Source organism: Heterodontus francisci, chromosome 27 (assembly GCF_036365525.1).
Source record: "Heterodontus francisci isolate sHetFra1 chromosome 27, sHetFra1.hap1, whole genome shotgun sequence".
Lineage (NCBI taxonomy): Eukaryota > Metazoa > Chordata > Chondrichthyes > Heterodontiformes > Heterodontidae > Heterodontus > Heterodontus francisci.
The window spans coordinates 12,664,707-12,683,208 of NC_090397.1; the positions used below are offsets into that span (position 1 = coordinate 12,664,707).

Below are 18,502 nucleotides of genomic sequence, written 5' to 3' on the forward strand. Positions count from 1 at the left end.
TTTTATACCATGCAACACACCGACAAACAGTGATGTATTAATGGTGACTTACTACTAAATCCAGAACTCTGCTGCCCACATCATAACTTGTGCCAAGTCCCGTTCACCCATTGCCCTTGTGCTCACTGACCTACATTAGGTCCCACTCCATCAAAAGAAGTTAGATTTTAATACGTTTAAATAGAATAGATTTTACAATTGTCACTGTTGTGTTCAGATACCTCCATGACCTCTATCTCTGTAACCTCCTCCAGCCCTACAATCCTTTGAGATCTCTGCACTTCTCCAATTATTATAGCCTGATGCGCGCCCCTGAATTCCTTCATCCCATCCATTGGCAGGGATGCGCGCCTTCCGCCATCTCAGTCTCAAACTCTGCAATTCCCTCCCTGAACCTCTCTACTTTATTCTCCTCCTTTCAAACACGACTTAAAACCTACCTACTTTAACCAAGCATTTGGTCGGCTGTCCTAATGTCTGCTTCTTTGGCTGAGTGTTGATTTCACAGAATGGTTACAGTGCAGAAGGAGGCCATTCGGCCCATCAAGTCTGCGCTACTCTCCGAGTGAGTAATTCACTTAGTGCAATTCCCCCGCCTTCTCCCACATAACCCTGCACATTCTTCCTTTTCAGGTAACTATCCAATTCCCTTTTGAATGCCTGGATTGCACCTGCCTCCACTGCACTCTCAGACAGTGCATTCCAGATCCTGACCACTCGCTGTGTGGAAAAGGTTTTTCCTCGTGTCGCCATTGCTTCTTTTGCCAATTACCTTAAACCTGTGCCCTCTCGTTCTCGATCCTTTCACGAGTGGGAACAATTTCTATCTATCTGCTCTTTCCAGACCCCTCGTGATTTTGAATATCTCTATCAAATCACCTCTCAGCCCTCTCTTCTCCAAGGAAAACAATCCTAACTTTTCCAATCTTTCTTCATAACTGAAGTTGCTCATCCCTGGAACCATTCTCGTGAATCTTTTCTGCACTCCCTCCAATGCTCTCATGTCTTTCCTAAAGTGTGGCGCCCAGAATTGGACACAATACTCCAGCTGAGCCCAGTTTCTGTCTGATTATGTTCCTGAGAATAGCCTTGAGATTTATTACTACGGTAAAGATGCTATAGAAATGTCATTTATTTCCTCCTGAGTCTGTTTTGCATAAGAGCAGCAATGAGGCTGTAGATTCATTCCTAACTGCTGAAGCACAGACAACATCGAAGGAGGAGAGCTGATATGGATCTAACCGGTGCCATCATTGTTTGGGTGCTATGTGCTCTCACAACCCTCTTCAACTCTGCAGTCTCCAATTCCCTCTCAGACCAAAGTTTTCTTTTTTTGCAGATGTGTAATTGGCTTTAAGCGAATGTATCTGCCTCCCAAAATGTGATGAACTGCGCCCAGGCCAGTTCTGTATATAAAGATTATAATTCATTTCAGGCTCTTTAAATTAGAGCCAGGCCCTTCAGGAGTGAAATCAGGAAAAGCATTTTCCACACAAAGGCTAGTGGAAATCTGGAACTCTCTCCCTCAAAGGGCTGTGGACGCTAGGGGACAATTGGACCTTTCTAGACTGAGATTGGTAGATTTTTGTTGGGTGAGAGTATCAAGTGATATGGAACAAAGGTGGGAAAATGGGGTTGAGGTGCAGGTCAGCCATGATTGGATTGTATGGCAAAGCAGGCCCGAGGGGCTGAATGGCCTCCTCCTCTTCCTACATTCTTAAAAGTGTTTCCTATTTGCCAGTGATGACTGTGCAGAATTGAAGCAACACTGCATTGGTGTAAAGTACCCAGGCATGGCTTATTTGCAGTCAAAAATTACATGAAGTGATCACAGAAACCCCATTTGTCTGTTGTCTGTCGTGAAACCTGGAGTCACCAAAACTGTTTGCCAACTATACACCAAAACTGGCTCCACCAACTCCAACTAAGGATTTTATAATTAATGCTGATCTTAGAGTTAAGATGTTAATCTGCTTAATATCCACTGACACGGTTTATGTGATTATCTTAAGTGCATCATCTCTCCAGGTTGTTGCTCTGTGAATTAGCCCGTAGACAACACACTCAACACTAAGTCTTGGCTCACTCTTGTCATGTTAGATTACCAGTGTTGTGAATTAGTGGCTATTTTTCAATACTGCTTAGCATTAGGTTGCCTACAGATCAGCCATGATCTAATTAAATGACAGAACAAACTTGAGGGGCTGAATAGCCTACTACTGTTTCTATGTCAAGATGTTGCCTTTGACAATCCATCACTAGAAAACTTCAGCAGAGGTAGTTTGTTGGTCTAACATCAACAACAACAACAACTTGCATTTCGATAGAGCCTTTAATGTAATAAAATGTCACAAGGCACATTATCAGACAAAAATTGAAAAGCCAAAGAAGTAAATATTGGGACAGGTGACCAAAAGCTTGGTCAAAGAGGTAGGTTGTAAGGAGTGTCTTAAAGTATGAGTGAGAGGTGGCGAGATGGAAAAGTTTAGGGAGGGAATTCCAGAGCTTAGGGCCTAGACAGCTGAAGGCAGGGCTGCCAGTGGTGGGGTGAAGGAAGTGGGGATGGACGAGAGGCCAGAGCTGAAATTCTGCAGAGTTCTCAGAGGGTATATAGCGCTGGAGGTTACACAGGTAGGGAGGGGATATTATTTGGTAGTGTGAGCAACGCCAGGAGAGATCTACTAATGGAATAATATGACTCAGATTTCAATCAATATATTGGGGGGTGAAATTGATCTAATCCAGCAGTGCAACAGGCTTGTCGCGACTTGGCAGCTGATTTTTACATTGTGTTTGATCCCCTTTCCACTGAAGGCCGCAGAGCAATCGCTCAAACTCTTTTTGGAGCCTCATTTCCTCATCTTGCCGTCACTTTTACTCAGTTTGAAATAAAAATCATGGAAATATTTCCCAAACTAATGGCTGTCGATTTGCTGCAAGCCAGTTTCACACGGCTGGTGTAGACCAATTTCATTCCCGTTAATACTAAATTTAAAGATAAATTCACCTGAAGGCTTCGTATGATGTAATATTGTGATAGTCACCTCACATTTTAGTTTTAAAGAACAAATTGTCTCTCCAGTATTTCAATTATTTTAAAGTATGTTTTCAAATGATTCACAACTACATTTACGTATTTCAAAAAACATTACTGGGTGCAGTAAATGACCTGGCATAATGAGGTAGATCACCATAGCATTTCAGCTATGAAGAGAGACTGGATAGGCTAGGGTTGTTTTCCTGCGAGCAGAGAAGGCTGAGGGGGGGGGACATGATTGAGGTATACAAAATTATGAGGGGCATTGATAGGTTAGATAGGAAGAAACTTTTTCCATTAGCGGAGGGGTCAATAACCAGGGGGCATAGATTTAAGGTAAGGGGCAGGAGGTTTAGAGGGGATTTGAGGAAAAATGTTTTCACTCGGAGGGTGGTTGGAATCTGGAGCACACTGCCTGAAGGGGTGGTAGAGGCAGGAACCCTCACAACATTTAAGAACTATTTAGATGAACACTTGAAACGCCATAGCATACAGGGCTATGGGCCAAGTGCTGGAAAATGGGATTAGAATAGATAGGTGCTTGATGGGCGGCACAGACACGATGGGCCGAAGGGCCTGTTTCTGTGCTGTATAACTCTATGACTCTAAACCTCCTACCTCCTTACTCCTTTAGAAACACTATAAAAATGATCTTGCCATGACTTGGCTGCAGCTTTTAAAAACAACACAAGATTAAGCACGAGAGATTTTAGGATTTCTTGTTGCTTGTGGGTGTCAGAGATTTAAGGAAAGAAACCGTACTGACACTGTATTACTTTAACCACAGATTGATCAATCATTCTAAAAAACTGATGGATAAAGAAGAGAAACTCTGCATTAAAATTCTTCAAACTCTGAGAGAAATGCTCAATAGGAAGGACGATTTTGGAGAAAAGGTGAGTTCAAATTGTCTCGTTTATCTGGAGCTCCTGTTAAAGCAGCAGGGAGCATATACACCACTAGTGGTCATTGTTCATCACAGATCTGATGGTTACGTGTACGTGAAGCTGTGAGTAAATGTTTTACCCAGGCATCTTACTGCCTTTTAAAGATTTTCAGAGGTGGGGACCAAAAGTGGGTCCTGACCCCACTGGCGATGCCTGGCCGCCCGCCTGCACCATCTAACTGGAGGCGATGAATTAAGAGACCACTTCCAGGAGTGCCACCCAATTAAGGATGGCAGGTGGAATGGGCACCCAACTGGCCCATGGGAGGGCCCCCAGTGATGTTCTGCCAGCAGTCCCACCGGGAGAGGTGGGCGCTGCTGTGGCAGGCAGGAGACCTCCAGGGTACTCAAGGTGGAGGCGCTCTTGGGAAATATATGAAATTATTAAAATTATTTGTGGCTACAGCTGCCAGGCCATCATTTTGGAGGGGGTCCCTCTCCACATGATGGCCTGCGGCCACAGCGATCGCCCTGTGGCAGAAGCGGTTCCAGGGGTAGGGGGTTGATAAATAAAGGAGGCCTCGTTGGGCCCCTGGCCTGCCACTGGGAGGCCTCTCCAATGACCTGTCGAGATTAGCCCACAGCGTGGGACCCATCCACTGCTAGTAGGCACCTAACAGCCTCTCCAATCTGACCCCAAGTAGCCAGTTAATTGGCACTAATCGGCGACCCACTAATCGCTGCTATGCGGGTAGCCGCTTCCGTTGCTCACCCGACTCCAGAAAGATTGGCTGGAGGCAAGAGCGCGTCAGCCCGACAGCGACCGTTCGGATTTCCCTCCTGGTCCCACCTCCACAAGTCTCATAAGATGCCGCCCATTGTAAGCACCCTAACCTCACATTAACAATTGGTCCTAAAGGATTATAAATAGTTGTTCTGTTTGTGTTTGAAATGTCAGTGCTCTGCAGCTGGCAAGAAGTAGAAGTACCAGCTGTTTGAGGGGGGGGGCTCCTTTCTGGAAACTAATAGCCCCCACTAGCACCCACCCACTGCCCAGAAGGGCAAGGGGACAGAAAACTGAGCCAACAAGCTTAAGAAAAGCAATAACAGCAGTCTGCAACCAACAGGGGCACCTCTTAGCATAGGTAAGAATGTTCAATTCCTCCCGTGCACTCACAGCCCGAGGAACCAGGTTAAAATGATTGTCTTGACCCTTTAACTGTGCATTGCTGCAATGTTCGCACTTGCATTCTTAGAACCTCGAACAAGGTACATTCAGAGGGGGAAAATGAAAAGGAATGGACAGGTGGGAGTGTTAGGAAGGGAAACAAAAATTTTGGTCACAATGCTGTGTTTTAAAGGTTGTTAGCCTGATTCTCTTGAAACCTCTCTCTAAACCTAAGTAGCTGAAGGACCTGCCATTAGTGGTGGGATGATGGGAGGAGGGTGGGATGCACTAGAAGCCAGAAGGGCTCGCACACTATCTACATCGGATGGAGAGGGATGCATAGGTAGGGTAGGCCTCGGCCTTGGGAATAACGGATTTTATGTGCAATGCACTGGGGCAGGGAGCAGCGAGGCCAGTGAGGGTGCGCAGAGCAGGATGGAATTGGCGGAATGTTGGATAAATTGGAGTTTTTGGAAGGTTTAGGGTAGGAGGCTGGCGAGGAGGCCATTGACCATTGGACAGTCCAGGAAAGAGATGAGAAAAGTGTGGATAAAGGTTTTGGCTTCAGTTTGGATAAAGTACGAAGGTGGGTGGTGTGGCGGAGGTGGGCAGCGTGGTGGAGTTCGTGATGGGCAGTGTGGTGGAGGTGGGCAGTGTGGTGGAGGTGGGCAGTGTGGCAGAGTTCGCGATGGGCAGTGTGGTGGAGGTGGGCAGTGTGGCAGAGTTCGTGATGGGCAGTGTGGTGGAGGTGGGCAGTGTGGTGGAGGTGGGCAGTGTGGCGGAGGTGGGCAGTATTGCGGAACTAGGTGGTCTCGGTGGATTGCATGTTGGGTTTGAAGCTCAGCTGTGGGTAAATATGGATGTTGAAATTTCACCGAGTCTAAGAAAATAGGCAGTGAGGAGAGTTTATGGCGGGAATCAAAAAACAATAAATTTGGCCTTTATCTGGAGGAGATTTGAGTTTCTGATGGCACAAAGGTGTTGGATGAAAGTGGTGGAGAGGTAGAGTTAAGGAGGCATCAGCGTACACAGAATTGTCACCACAGGGTGCTGGCTACGTTTGAACAGGTAGGAGTGAAACTAGTCAAGGGTGCTTACAAAGCAGGATAATGGATGAGAGGCAATGGAGGATGGAATGGGAAAGTTCGAGTGCGTTACGCTCTGTGGCCATTGACTTTAACCAAAACGGGCTTGGCACTATGAGCAGAAGGAATTTGAACAGGGAATTTTGAGGGAGATGCAGGCACGGGGATGGGAGGTGACATGTTGAAGGATTTTACAGGACCTCAAGCACCCATGAACAGTTATAGAGGGAACCCTTAGATTGCATGAAACTGTTGTAAAGGGCTGAGTGTGTAGGCTAATACAGGAAGGCAACAGTCCAGGAGGTAGTGGAGAAGTTGAGCCCAGTTCAGGACCCGCTGAAGGAGAACAGATGCATTGATTGATCCAGGAGAGGAGCAGAGAGAATCCTAGGAGTTACTGGAGGATCACAGTTCAACCCAGGAGCAGGCATCAAAGTCTAGTCGTTGTCCAGTTAAAATGGACATCGTCATAGCAAGATATATCTTATGGAAAAGTAATTAAAAGATGTTATTGCTGTCTGTTTGGTTTTCTTGAACATCCTGCTGGCCTATTAAATGAAAAGCCCAGTGTTGACAGAGGAACTGGTTTAATAATCGCCATTTATATATTAGTTTTACATGACTTAACTTGCACTCCTCAGGCTCAGTTTTGTTTTTATGGAGCATCTTCTAATAAGCAGAGGCAGTTTGTTTAATCATTTCCTTAAGGATCTAAGGGTTCCATCTGTTCCAGAAGATTCCATGTGATGTCATGTGTGGGGTTGTCACTGTCTGAGTTTATTCATGACTAATGATTTATGCGTGGTTTAGATTCACGAGCCACATTAACCCACAGTTGTCTTCATGTGAGTAATTCATTCAACACATCAGCATGCCCTGATCTTCACTGTGTTATTGCTGTCTAGTTAATGACCTGTGTGCATGGTACATGGTACCTATTTTGTCCATACATCGGCTCCTTTGAGTTGATTAGTGTGCATTTGGAATGAACAGTGAGTAGGCAGATTGTTCTATGTAGAATTCTACCAAATCAGATACCTTTCAGTGTTTTATTGATTCACAAGTCATTCATGCTGGTCCATTAGACAGCACTGTGTACATAACCTCCTGTGAGTGCAGTGTGCGACTATACTAATGATGCCACTCTTCTTTCTGCTGCCCGTGGCCAGCAGTACAAGATTGCTTAAAGGAATACACAGCAAAGGTTAAAAAAACTGTTCTAATATATTTTTAAACGCACCCACATCAGGTATACATGTCAGGATAATTGTAGCAGTCGTGCTGTTTCTGTGCTGCCAGCTTTTTTTTTGGTTGGATGGGGGCAGAGCTCCTGACAGTTGATGTGGGAGTATTAAATGCAGCGTTACTTTAGTGCCATGCTGTACGCTGACCACACAAAACTCTCACCTCTCGGCAAGCCACTTTGCAGCACATTATATATATTTTTCAATTCATTCTTGGGATGTGGGTGTCGCTGGCAAGGCCAGCATTTATTACCAATCCCTAGTTCCTCTGATATAACTGAGTGGGTTTGCTAGGCCATTTCAGAGGGCAATTAAGAGTTAACCACATCAGTGTGGGACAGGAGTCACTTATAGGCCAGACCTATATTTCCTATAAAAGCCAACTGGTGGAAGCAGATTCAAGGATAACATTCAAAAGCAAATTCATACTTGAAAAGAAAAAAAAAATTAGAGGCCTGTGGGGTAAGAACAGGGCAGTGGGACGAACTGGAGACCTCTTTCAAAGAGCTGGCACAGGCACGATGGGCAGAATGGCCTCCATCTGTGCTGTATCATTCTAGGCTGTTTGTGGGACTTGGGCGCAAATTGGCTATTGCATTTCCTACGTAAAAGATCACATGGCACTCCTGGAGGAAGAGCAGCGGAGCTCTCCCCCATGTCCAGGCCAATATTTATCCCTCAACCAACATCGCAAAAATAAAAATGATCACATTGCTGTTTGTGGGAGCTTGCTGTGCACAAATTGGCTGCCTTGTTTCCTAACATAGTATCTACACTTCCAAAAAAAACTTCATTGCCTGTGAAGCGCACTGGGATGACTTGAGATTGTGATAATTTAATGCAAGTTTTTCTTTTATTTCTTTCTGTTGCAGTAATTGAATAAACATTTCAGCAATTTGCGATGAGTTTCATTTTACATGCTACTTCCATTTGTGCATTTTGTCAGATCGATCTTTGCATATTAAGCCATACAGCAGGTGGCCTGCTGTCGTGGACAAACAGTGTTGCATTGAGTAGTTATAAACATATTGCACTCAAAATTGTAGTTGTAAAATCAGCATTCAATGTAGTGGTAGTACAGATATTGAATTGGTGAAGGAGATTGACAGGTCCAGGTAAAATCAGTTTTGAAATAAGAATGGGATGTATCAAAATAAAGAAAATCAAGGACGACTCAGTACCAATGACAATATTATCAACTACCTAAATGACTAAAATTAAGAAAGGACATTGATGTAAAACACAGAAGCTAAATGCATCAGTATTTGACATAGGAGAGGAGTAGACCATTCAGCCCTTCGAGCCTGCTCCGCCATTCTAGATCATGGCTGATCATGTGTCACAACGCCATATTCCCACACTATTCCCATATCCCTTGATGTCATTAGCAACTAGAAATCTACCAATCGCTGTCTTGAACTTACTCAGTGACTGAGCTTCCACCACCCTCTGGGGCAGAGAATTCCAAAGATTCAGCACCCTCTGAGTGAAGAAATTCCTCCTCATCGCAGTCCTATGGGCTTGCCCTTTATTCTGAGATTGTATCCCCTGGTTCTAGACACCACAGCTAGGGGAAACATCCTTTCTGCATCTACCCTGTCTATCCCTTTAAGAATTTTGTAAGTTTCTATGAGATCGCCTCTCATTCTTCTAAACTCCAGAGAATACAGGCCCAGTCTCCTCAATCTCCTCCTCATAGGACAATCCCACCATCCCAGGAATCAGTCTGGTGAACCTCTACTACGCTCCCTCTATGGCAAGTATATCCTTCCTCAGTCAAGGGCGACCAGAACTGCACACAATATTCCAGGTGTAGCCTCACCAATGCTGTATACAATTGAAGCAAGACTTCTTTGCTCCTGTACTCAAATCCTCTTGTGATAAAGGCTAACTTACCATTTGCCTTCTTAATTGCTTGCTACACCTGCATGCTAGCTTTCAGTGACTTATGAACAAAAACACTAAGGTCCCTTTGCACATCTACACTTTCCAATCTCTCACCATTTAAGAAATACTCTGCACCTCAGTTCCTCCTACCAAAGTGGATAACCTCACACTTATCCACATTATATTCCATCTGCCATGTTCTTGCCGACTCATTCAGCCTGTTCAAATCCCCTTGAAGCCTCCTCACAACTCACATTCCCAAGTTTTGTGTCATCCGCAAACTTGGAAAAACTACATTTGGTCCCTACATCCAAATCATTGATATAGATTGTAAACAGCTGGGGCCCAAGCACTGATCCTTGCGTCATGACCCATTTATTCCTATTTCTGTTTTCTGCCTGTTACCCAATCCACAATCCACGCTAGAATATTACGCCCAATCCCATGCGCTTTAATTTTGCTTAGTAACCTCCTATGTGGGACTCCAAGCCTTCTAAAAGTCCAAATAAACTACACCCACTGGTTCCCCCTTATCCACTCTGCTAGTAACATCCTCAGAATACTCTAACAAGTTTGTCAAACATGATTTCCCCTTCATAAATCCATGTTGACTCTGCCCAAGCAGACCATTACTTTCTAAGTGTCCAGTAAGCACATCCTTTATAATAGATTCCAGTATTTTCCCTACTACCAATGTCAGGCTAACAGGTCTGTAGTTCCCTGTTTTCCCTCTCCCTCTTTCTTTAACAGTGGGGTTACATTTGCAACCTTCCAATCTGTAGGCACCATTACAGAATTTATCCAATTTTGAAAGATGATCACCAATGCATCCACTATCTCTGTAGCCATCTCTTTCAACATTCTAGGGTGAAGAGGATCGGGTCCCGGGGATTTGTCAACTTTCAGTCACTTTTTTACTAATCCTAATTTTTTTCAGTTCCTCATTCTCAGTCGACCCTTAGATCTCAAGTATCTCAGGGAGAGGTCTTTATCTGCCTCCGTGAAGTCAGACACAAATTAATTATTTAGCTTCTCTGCCATTTCTCTATTTTCCATTATAAATTCCCCTGTCTCTGCCTGTAATGAACCCGCATTTGTCTTTGCCAATTTTTTTCCTTTTTACATACCTGTAGAAGCTTTTACAATCCGTATTTATATTTCTCAGCAAGCATCCAAACTATTATTTCTGGTGCCAACTTACTGTAAAGTGAACTTGTTCAATAATAGGAACATAGGAACAGGAGTAGGCCATTCAGCCCATCGAGCCTGCTTTGCCATTCAATACGATCATGGCTGATCATCCACTTCAATACCTCTTTCCCCACACTATCCTCATATCCCCTTATGTCATTTGTATTTAGAAATCTGTCAATCTCTGCTTTAAACATGATCATACTCAAACATAATTGGCCCTTTTTCTTATTTTCTGTTTTGAGAGTCAACATTGAAAGCCTTGTTCTCGAGATAGTACAGCAAGAAACCGGCCTAGTGTTTGATTTCCCTGAGGCAGGACAGTTGCACAGAGGAGCAGTAATCAGCTGAGGAATCCCCCCTCCCCCGTGAAGCTTATCCAATCACCAGCCATTATTGAGTCTATTTTTGAACAGTTCGTGAATTCCTGTCTTTAAAAAAAAAACATGCAATTTTTTGACACTCCAGTAGTGGGGGTGATTTTAACTTCTGGCTACACTGCAAGAAAAGTGATATTGGATCAGCCGCCCTTTAAACATCTCTCCCGATTCTCATTTGAATTGATGTCTACATGGAACTCCATAGAATTTACAGCACAGGAACGGGCCATTCGGCCCAACTGGTCTATGTTGGTGTTTATGCTCCACACGAGCCTCCTCGCACCTACTTCATCTCCTCCTATCATCATATCATATGGCCTGGAGTTTCTGCTCAATAGTGCTTTATTCAGCGCCATGCGCCTGAAATTGGCAAAACAGTGCAGTATTTCAAGCACAAAGTTGCATTTCTACAATATTTTATGCTAGTTTAAAAAACATTATGCTCAACCCCAGCCATGCCCCAGATCGGATTAATCACCATTGCAAATTTCTGTTTAAGGATCAACAGAAAGGAGAATCGTGGAGGGTGTTAGCCAGAGAGCGAGAGTATCCATTATAATATCATCTGTTTTATGCTGTAACCTAAAGTTACCCTCTGTTGACTATCGGATTTCTGTGAAGGATGTTTTTCTGAATTTTCTTTTAAAAAGTCGGGAATTTGGTAATTGACACTTGCTGCCAGAAGTACCAGTTCCTCTAAATGCTGGAAAGGCATTCTTGAATACTTTGTTACAACTAGAATATACACTTTATACTTTTAAGAAATAAGAGGCTGTACAGAAGAATCTTTCACATTTGAATTATTCAGAAAAACAGAGTAGATTATTTTTGAGGGCAGTGAGGGGTTGCAGTAAAGCTGTGTGTAGTGCTATCTGGCACTGATTTAGTGAGCATGCTTTACTGGGATTTTGTTTTCGAACTGCAAACTCTGAGGAATTTAAGGAGCTCATGGTTTGTTTTAACGGACCCTTCGTAACACAGAGCCTTTCTTGTTTAAAAGTTTCAATCAACAGCCTGGCCATTGTTCCTGATAAGTTTGTGACAAAGACGCTTTATGAATAATCAGAATCACTTTGGTTTATTGTAAGCACTTGGACTTTGTTTTTGTGTTTATCAGTTATCCTGAGCCCTCATGAGTCAATGGCTGAGTGTTTTTTCAGGGCAGTCTTTCTCCAACTTCTTTCCTGGCAAAAGCACAGCAGCATGTGACTGTACATGTGAACACTGTGTGCAGCATGGGGATGTGAAGCGTGATTGGAGGAGATTCCAGCTGCCAGGAAAAGGAGGTGACTCAGAGTGCAAACTCCTTTAGCCTGTGACAGCATGTGAATATGTAACGCCAGCAGTCTGGTGCTGTCTGTTGCGCTGGAAGCATATCACATGTCATACAATGCTTCAGACTATGAAGTGGAACATAATTGATCATTGCATGAGCTCTCATTTATAAAGAAGGACTGACCTGTTTTTCCATAGCACCTTTCACGACCCCAGGACGTTCTATTGTGCTTTAGAGACAACAAAGTACTTTTGAAATATAGTCACTGGTACAATGTGCATAGTAAGATCCCATACACAGCAATGTGGCGATGACCAGACAACCTATTCTAGCGATGTTGGTTGTCTGATTAAATATTAGCCAGGACTCGGTGGTGAACTGCTCAGCTCTTCTTTTGAAAGTGCTGTAGGATTTTTTTGACACCAACTGGAGAGAGCAGCTGGGACCTCAGTTTAACACCTGATCTGAAAGACGGCATCTCTGATAGTGTAGTTGAGTTCAAACCCTGCACCTTCTTACTCTGTATAAAAACCAGGATACCTGGTTGAACATTTATAATGCTGGTTGCACAATATATACTGAAACTATGTATTACTCTGATAGCTCCTCCATCTTGATTTACTTCGCCAAAATCCAGCTGAGCAAAGAATCATTCTGAAGGATTTTATTTCATCATAATCGCACTTCCATTGAAAGGCATCACCTTGTTTTCTAGTTATTTTGGGTGTTTGCACAATCTGAAATATTGGAATGTGGGTATCACATGTGAGTCTAACCAAGTGTTGTACTTGAGTGTTAGCTGTGGCTCCGTGGGTAACACTCACGCTGCTTAGCCAGAGCGTTGTGGGTTCGAGTCCTGCTCCAGGCTCACACTTCAGTACTGCTGGAGGTACTGTCTTATGGTGAAGATTTTCCGTTCTCTCTGGGTGGAGGTCAGAAGGCTTTTGATAAGGTCCCACATAAGAGATTAGCGTGCAAAATTAAAGCACATGGGATTGGGGATAAGGTACTGACATGGATAGAGAACTGGTTGGCAGACAGGAAACAAAGAGTAGGAATAAACCAATCTTTTCCCGAGTGGCAGGCAGTGACTAGTGGGGTACTGCAGGAATCAGTGCTAGGACCCCAGCTATTCACAATATATATAGATGAGGGAATTTAGTTTAGTTTAGTTTAGAGATACAGCACTGAAACAGGCCCTTCGGCCCACCGAGTCTGTGCCGACCATCAACCACCCATTTATACTAATCCTACACTAATTCCATATCTCTACCTGTCCCTATATTTCCCTACCACCTACCTATACTAGGGGCAATTGCTAATGGCCAATTTACCTATCAACCTGCAAGTCTTTGGCATTTGGAATTAAAAGTAATATATCCAGGTTTGTAGATGACACAAAGCTGGGTCGGAGTGTGATCTGTGAGGAGGATGCAGAGAAGCTCCAGTGTGATTTGGACAGGTTGAGTGAGTGGGCAAATACATGGCAGATGCAGTATAATGTGGATAAATGCAAGGTTATCCACTTTGATGGCAAAAACAGAAAGGCAGATTATTATCTGAACGGCGATAGATTGGGAAATGGGGAGGTGCAGCGAGACCTGGGTGTCCTTGTGCACCAGTCGCTGAAAGTAAGCATGCAGGTGCAGCAGGCAGTTAAGAAGGCAAATGGTGTGTTGGCCTTCATAGCGAGAGGATTCAAGTACAGTAGCAAGGATGTCTTGCTGCAATTATACAAGGCCTTGGTGAGACCACATCTGGAGTATTGTGTGCAGTTTTGGTCTCCTTATCTGAGGAAGGATGTTCTTGCTATGGAGGGAGTGCAGCGAAGGTTCACCAGACTGATTCCTGGGATGGCAGGACTGACGTATGAAGAGAGATTGGGTCGATTAGACTGGTATTCGCTAGAGTTTAGAAGAATGAGAGGGGACCTCATAGAAAACTACAAAATTCTAACAGGACTGGACTAGGTGCGGGAAGGATGTTCCCGATGGTGGGGGAGTCCAGGACCAGGGGTCACAATCTAAGGATTAGAGATAAGCCATTTAGGATTGAGATGAGGAGGGATTTCTTCACCCAGAGAGTGGTGAACCTGTGGAATTCTCTACCACAGAAAGCACTTGAGGCCAAAGCATTAAATATATTCAAGAAAGAGCTAGATATAGTTCTTAGGGCTAATGGGATCAAGGGATATGGGGGAAAAAGTGGGAACAGGGTACTGAGTTTGGATGATCAGCCATGATCGTATTGAATGGTGGTGCAGGCTCGAAGGGCCGAGTGGCCTACTCCTGCTCCTATTTTCTATGTTTCTATGTCAAAGATCCCATGGCAGGAATTAAAGAAGAGCAGAGGCCTGGTCAACATCACTAAAATGGATCCTAGACCTGATAGCTGTTGCTGAAACTGGCTGTATTCCCTACATAATGACAGTGACTGCAGTTCAAAATGACGGGGAACGTTGGAATGTCCTGAATGATGCTATAAAATTGCAAGGTCGTTCTTTCTTCTGTGTATTAAATCTTTGTGCTGTCATGCTCTTTTCAATGAGGAAGGTTTTTGCTGTCACCTCATAGCCCTCCTTTTTGCAATTGTTTACTACATTTGACACTGCAGCCCACCTAGAATATTGCAATGTCTCCATGGTGACAGTTTGGCCAACATTTTACCTTCTTCACAAATTGGCACATGGAAAGTCAAGTCTCTCCTGAAGCAGGAGCCCTCCCAGCAGGATTGGGGCTCTCTAATTGATGGCTGTATTACTTAGTACTTACTAACTGCAGTTCCCTTTCCTTCATAATGCTTTTCTGGCAGCAGAACACCAAAATTATGGATTGTTAATTTGCATAATAATGTGTAATTATTGGTTCCGATTATGTAAGACCCAGATGCTCAGTGTTCTGCAGCAAGACACAGGCACTTACTATTATTGTGTTCCACATCCCCACACAATTTTAATAGTTAAAGGCCACTTGAGGATTTCTCTCTGTGATTTCTCTTTGGTGAACAGCCGGTTCATATCAACGTAGCCTGAAACAAAAAAAGCACATGTCAACAGTTGGTTATTTTAACACTCACTTGGTCTACAACACACAAGAGGGCCTTAAGTGGCTTCACTTTTACATCAACCAATATACAACAATGATTGTACTGTGTCAAGCTTAGCTGTTTTATTATAAAGCCAGTTATTCACTCTTTGAGAATGTAATGACTAATAGCGATAGAAACTTGCAGCAAGAAAGGAGGCCATTTGGCCCATCGTGTCTGTGCTGCCGCTTTGAAAGAGCAATCCACTTAGTCCCACTTCTCTGATCGTTTCCCATAGTCCCAGTATGTTCGTCCTTTCCAGGTATATATCCAAGTTTTATTTAAGAACTTTGTGACCTCTAACAGAAATTTTTCACAATTTTGTAAGAATTTAACACAGTTAAAAAGAACTTGCATTTCTTTAGATGCTTACATGCCCTTACTGCCAATGAAGTACTTTTGAGGCATATTTATTGTTGTAGTATAGAAAATGCAGCAGCCAATTTGTGCATAGCAAGCTCCCACAATAAGCAATGTGGTAATGACCAGATGATCTGTTCTAGTGATGTTGGTTGTGGGATGAATATTGGCCAGAACGCCAGGGAGAACTCCCTGCCCTTCTTTAAAATAATGCCATAAGATCTTTTACGTCAACCTGAGATGGCGAAGGGGGCATCGGTTTAACGCTCCATCAGAAAGATGGGTCCAAAGATTGATATTGATAAGGAAACTCTTCATGTCATTTCTCCAAAACTACCCTAAAGATTCCCCTTTACACGATCCAATGTTAAACATGTTCACTAACCAACCCACCCACAAGTCATGTGTTGATCACAATGTAGGAAGAACCACCTAAATTTAGTAATTTGCCCCTGTCTACTACAACAACAACGTGCATTTATATAGTTGTTTAACAAAGTAAAACACCTCAAGGCATTTCAAAGGAGCGTCATCAAACTAAATTTGACACCAACCCACATAAGTAGATACTAGGACTTTTGACCGGTAGCTTGGGCAAAGAGGTAAGTTTTAAGAAGTGTCTTAAAGGAGAGAGAGAGGCAGAGAGGTTTAGGGAGGGAATCCCAGGTCTTAGGGCCCAGGCATCTGAAGGCACAGCCATCAATGGTGGAGCGATGAAAATCAGGTGTGAGGCCAAAATTGGAGGAGCGCTGATATCCTGGAGGGTTGCAAGGCTGGAGGACGTTACACAGGCCATGGAGGGATTTGGAAATGAGGATAATTTTCAACCCGTGTCATTTAGTTGTTTACATTCATAATTACCTCTTCTCCTGTTAACTGTTGTCACAAAATCACAGTAATTTTCTTCTTTCTGCTCAGATGATTTGTGTTGCTCGACACTGTTGCCCTTATTTTGTGTTGGGCCACAGGAGTGTGCATCCTACGCAAGATATTTTAATGAAAGGCAGTAGCACTGCAGCACTTGAATTTTGAGAAGCAGTGAACCCATGCTAGGAAAGCACTTGCTGGTGAGAATAAAACACCACCACAAACTTCTCTCCCATGCCACCGACTCCGTCCCTCTCCCTGGCAACTGCTTGAGGCTGAACCAGACTGTTCGCAACCTTGGTGTCAGATTTGATCCTGAGAGGAGCTTATGACCTCATATCTGTGCCATCACTGAAACCACCTATTTCCACCTCCATAACATCGCCCGACTACACCCCGACCTCCGCTCATTTGCAGGTGAAACACTCATCCATGCCTTTGCTACCTCCAGACTTCACTATTCCTGGCTGACCTCCCATCTTCAACCCTCTGTAAACTTGAGATTATCCAAATTTCTGCTGTCCATTTCCTAACTTGCACCAAGTACCGTTCACCTATCAGCCCTGTGCTCACTGACCTTACACTGGCTCCTAGTCAAGCAATGCCTCAATTTTAAAATTCTCATCCTTGTTTTCAAATTGCTCCATGCCCTCACCCCTCCGTATCTATGTAATCTCCTCCAGCCCCACAGTCCTTCAGGATGTCTGCACGTGTCTGATTCAGGCCTCTGGAGCGTCTCCAATTTGAATTGCTCCACCATTTGTGGCCATGCCTTCAGCTGCCTAGGCCCTAAGCTTTGGAATTCCCTGCCTAAACTTCTCCACCTCTTTAATGCTCTTTCGTCTTTTAAGAGACTCCTTAAAATGAACTCTTTGACCATGCTTTTGGTAATCTGCCCTAATATCACCTTATTGAATTTAATAATGCTCCTGTGAAGTTTTGCTGCATAAAGGTCCTATATAATACAAGTTGTTGTTGTATTGCCATGTTGCATGTTGAGATCAAAGTATTTTCAGAATTAGAATATGAAATCTTTCAACAAAAAAAGACTGGTGTTGTTTTCAAATGTATAATGGTAGTAATGCTGTTGCAAATTGTAGTGAGGCACAGGATATCTACCTGACTCTAAAAGGGCCTCTAACAGAGGGATCCTTGTGCAAGGATTTCTGTCATTCACCTCTCCCGGAATTAACAGAGCCATCTGCTGAGATAGGAAATGACCAGGGTAGACACTTGTGTCATTAATAGCTCAATAATGTAGCTTGAAAACAGACTTCAGCTGAAATTGAATACGACTTTCCATGTGCTGTATAAATGAACTGTTTTATCACTTCTGACTGCTTTTATTTCCAGTTTCCTGTCTTTCCTCTATAGTAAGAAGCAAACACATTATTTAGATATGTGAGAATGCATGAGAGAAGGCACTTGGAAGAAGATTGCATTTTTCTGTATAGCTGGAAGCCAGTTACAAATTTTTAGCTTAATGTCTGGGTTCAGCCTACATTGCAAGACTGAGATTGAGTGGCTCATAATTGACTTGCAAACTCTTAGATTCGGTTGTTGTCTTTTATTGACTCCTAGGCCCCGATAGTTATGGGGTTGGAGTTGGGAGTGTGTTTGCAGGGAGAGTCCTGGAAATTACGAATGAAGTGGCAGGACCTCATTATCACTTTTTTTTCCAACTCAGTTTCCCATCTGTCAGTCAGCTAGATTGATGGGCTGGCAGCTAGGTGGGAAAGCCACAGTTGAACACCTCAGCCAGAGACTACTCTGGATTGTAGGCATCTGTCCATCTCAGGAGATGATGAACTGCCTCCGGGGTGTATGTCACTTTTTAGTTGAACATCGTCTGTTGTGGCTGTGGAGGGCGACTCGTGAGTGGCATTCCCTCCCACAGCTGGCACTAATGAATATCGTTGGCCTGAGGTTGACTGATATCTTTTCCTTCCACCGGGTTCTCTTATCCACCATCTGGTCATTTCTTTTGTCCTCTGCTTTTTCCATTCCCTTCCTGACTGCCATTCTCCAGGAACTCCA

The 18,502-nt window shown here is 43.7% G+C and overlaps 1 protein-coding gene across 2 annotated transcripts in view; it reads left to right on the forward strand.

Moving 5' to 3' along the window:
- The window catches only part of itpr2 (inositol 1,4,5-trisphosphate receptor, type 2), a 308,108-nt gene that overhangs the window by 172,055 nt on the left and 117,551 nt on the right, over nucleotides 1-18,502 (forward strand). For both annotated transcript variants that reach the window (XM_068058832.1, XM_068058834.1), the window contains exon 37: nucleotides 3,825-3,933. In XM_068058832.1, coding sequence (XP_067914933.1) covers nucleotides 3,825-3,933 — 109 coding nt within the window. The remainder of the gene's footprint in view (nucleotides 1-3,824; nucleotides 3,934-18,502) is intronic.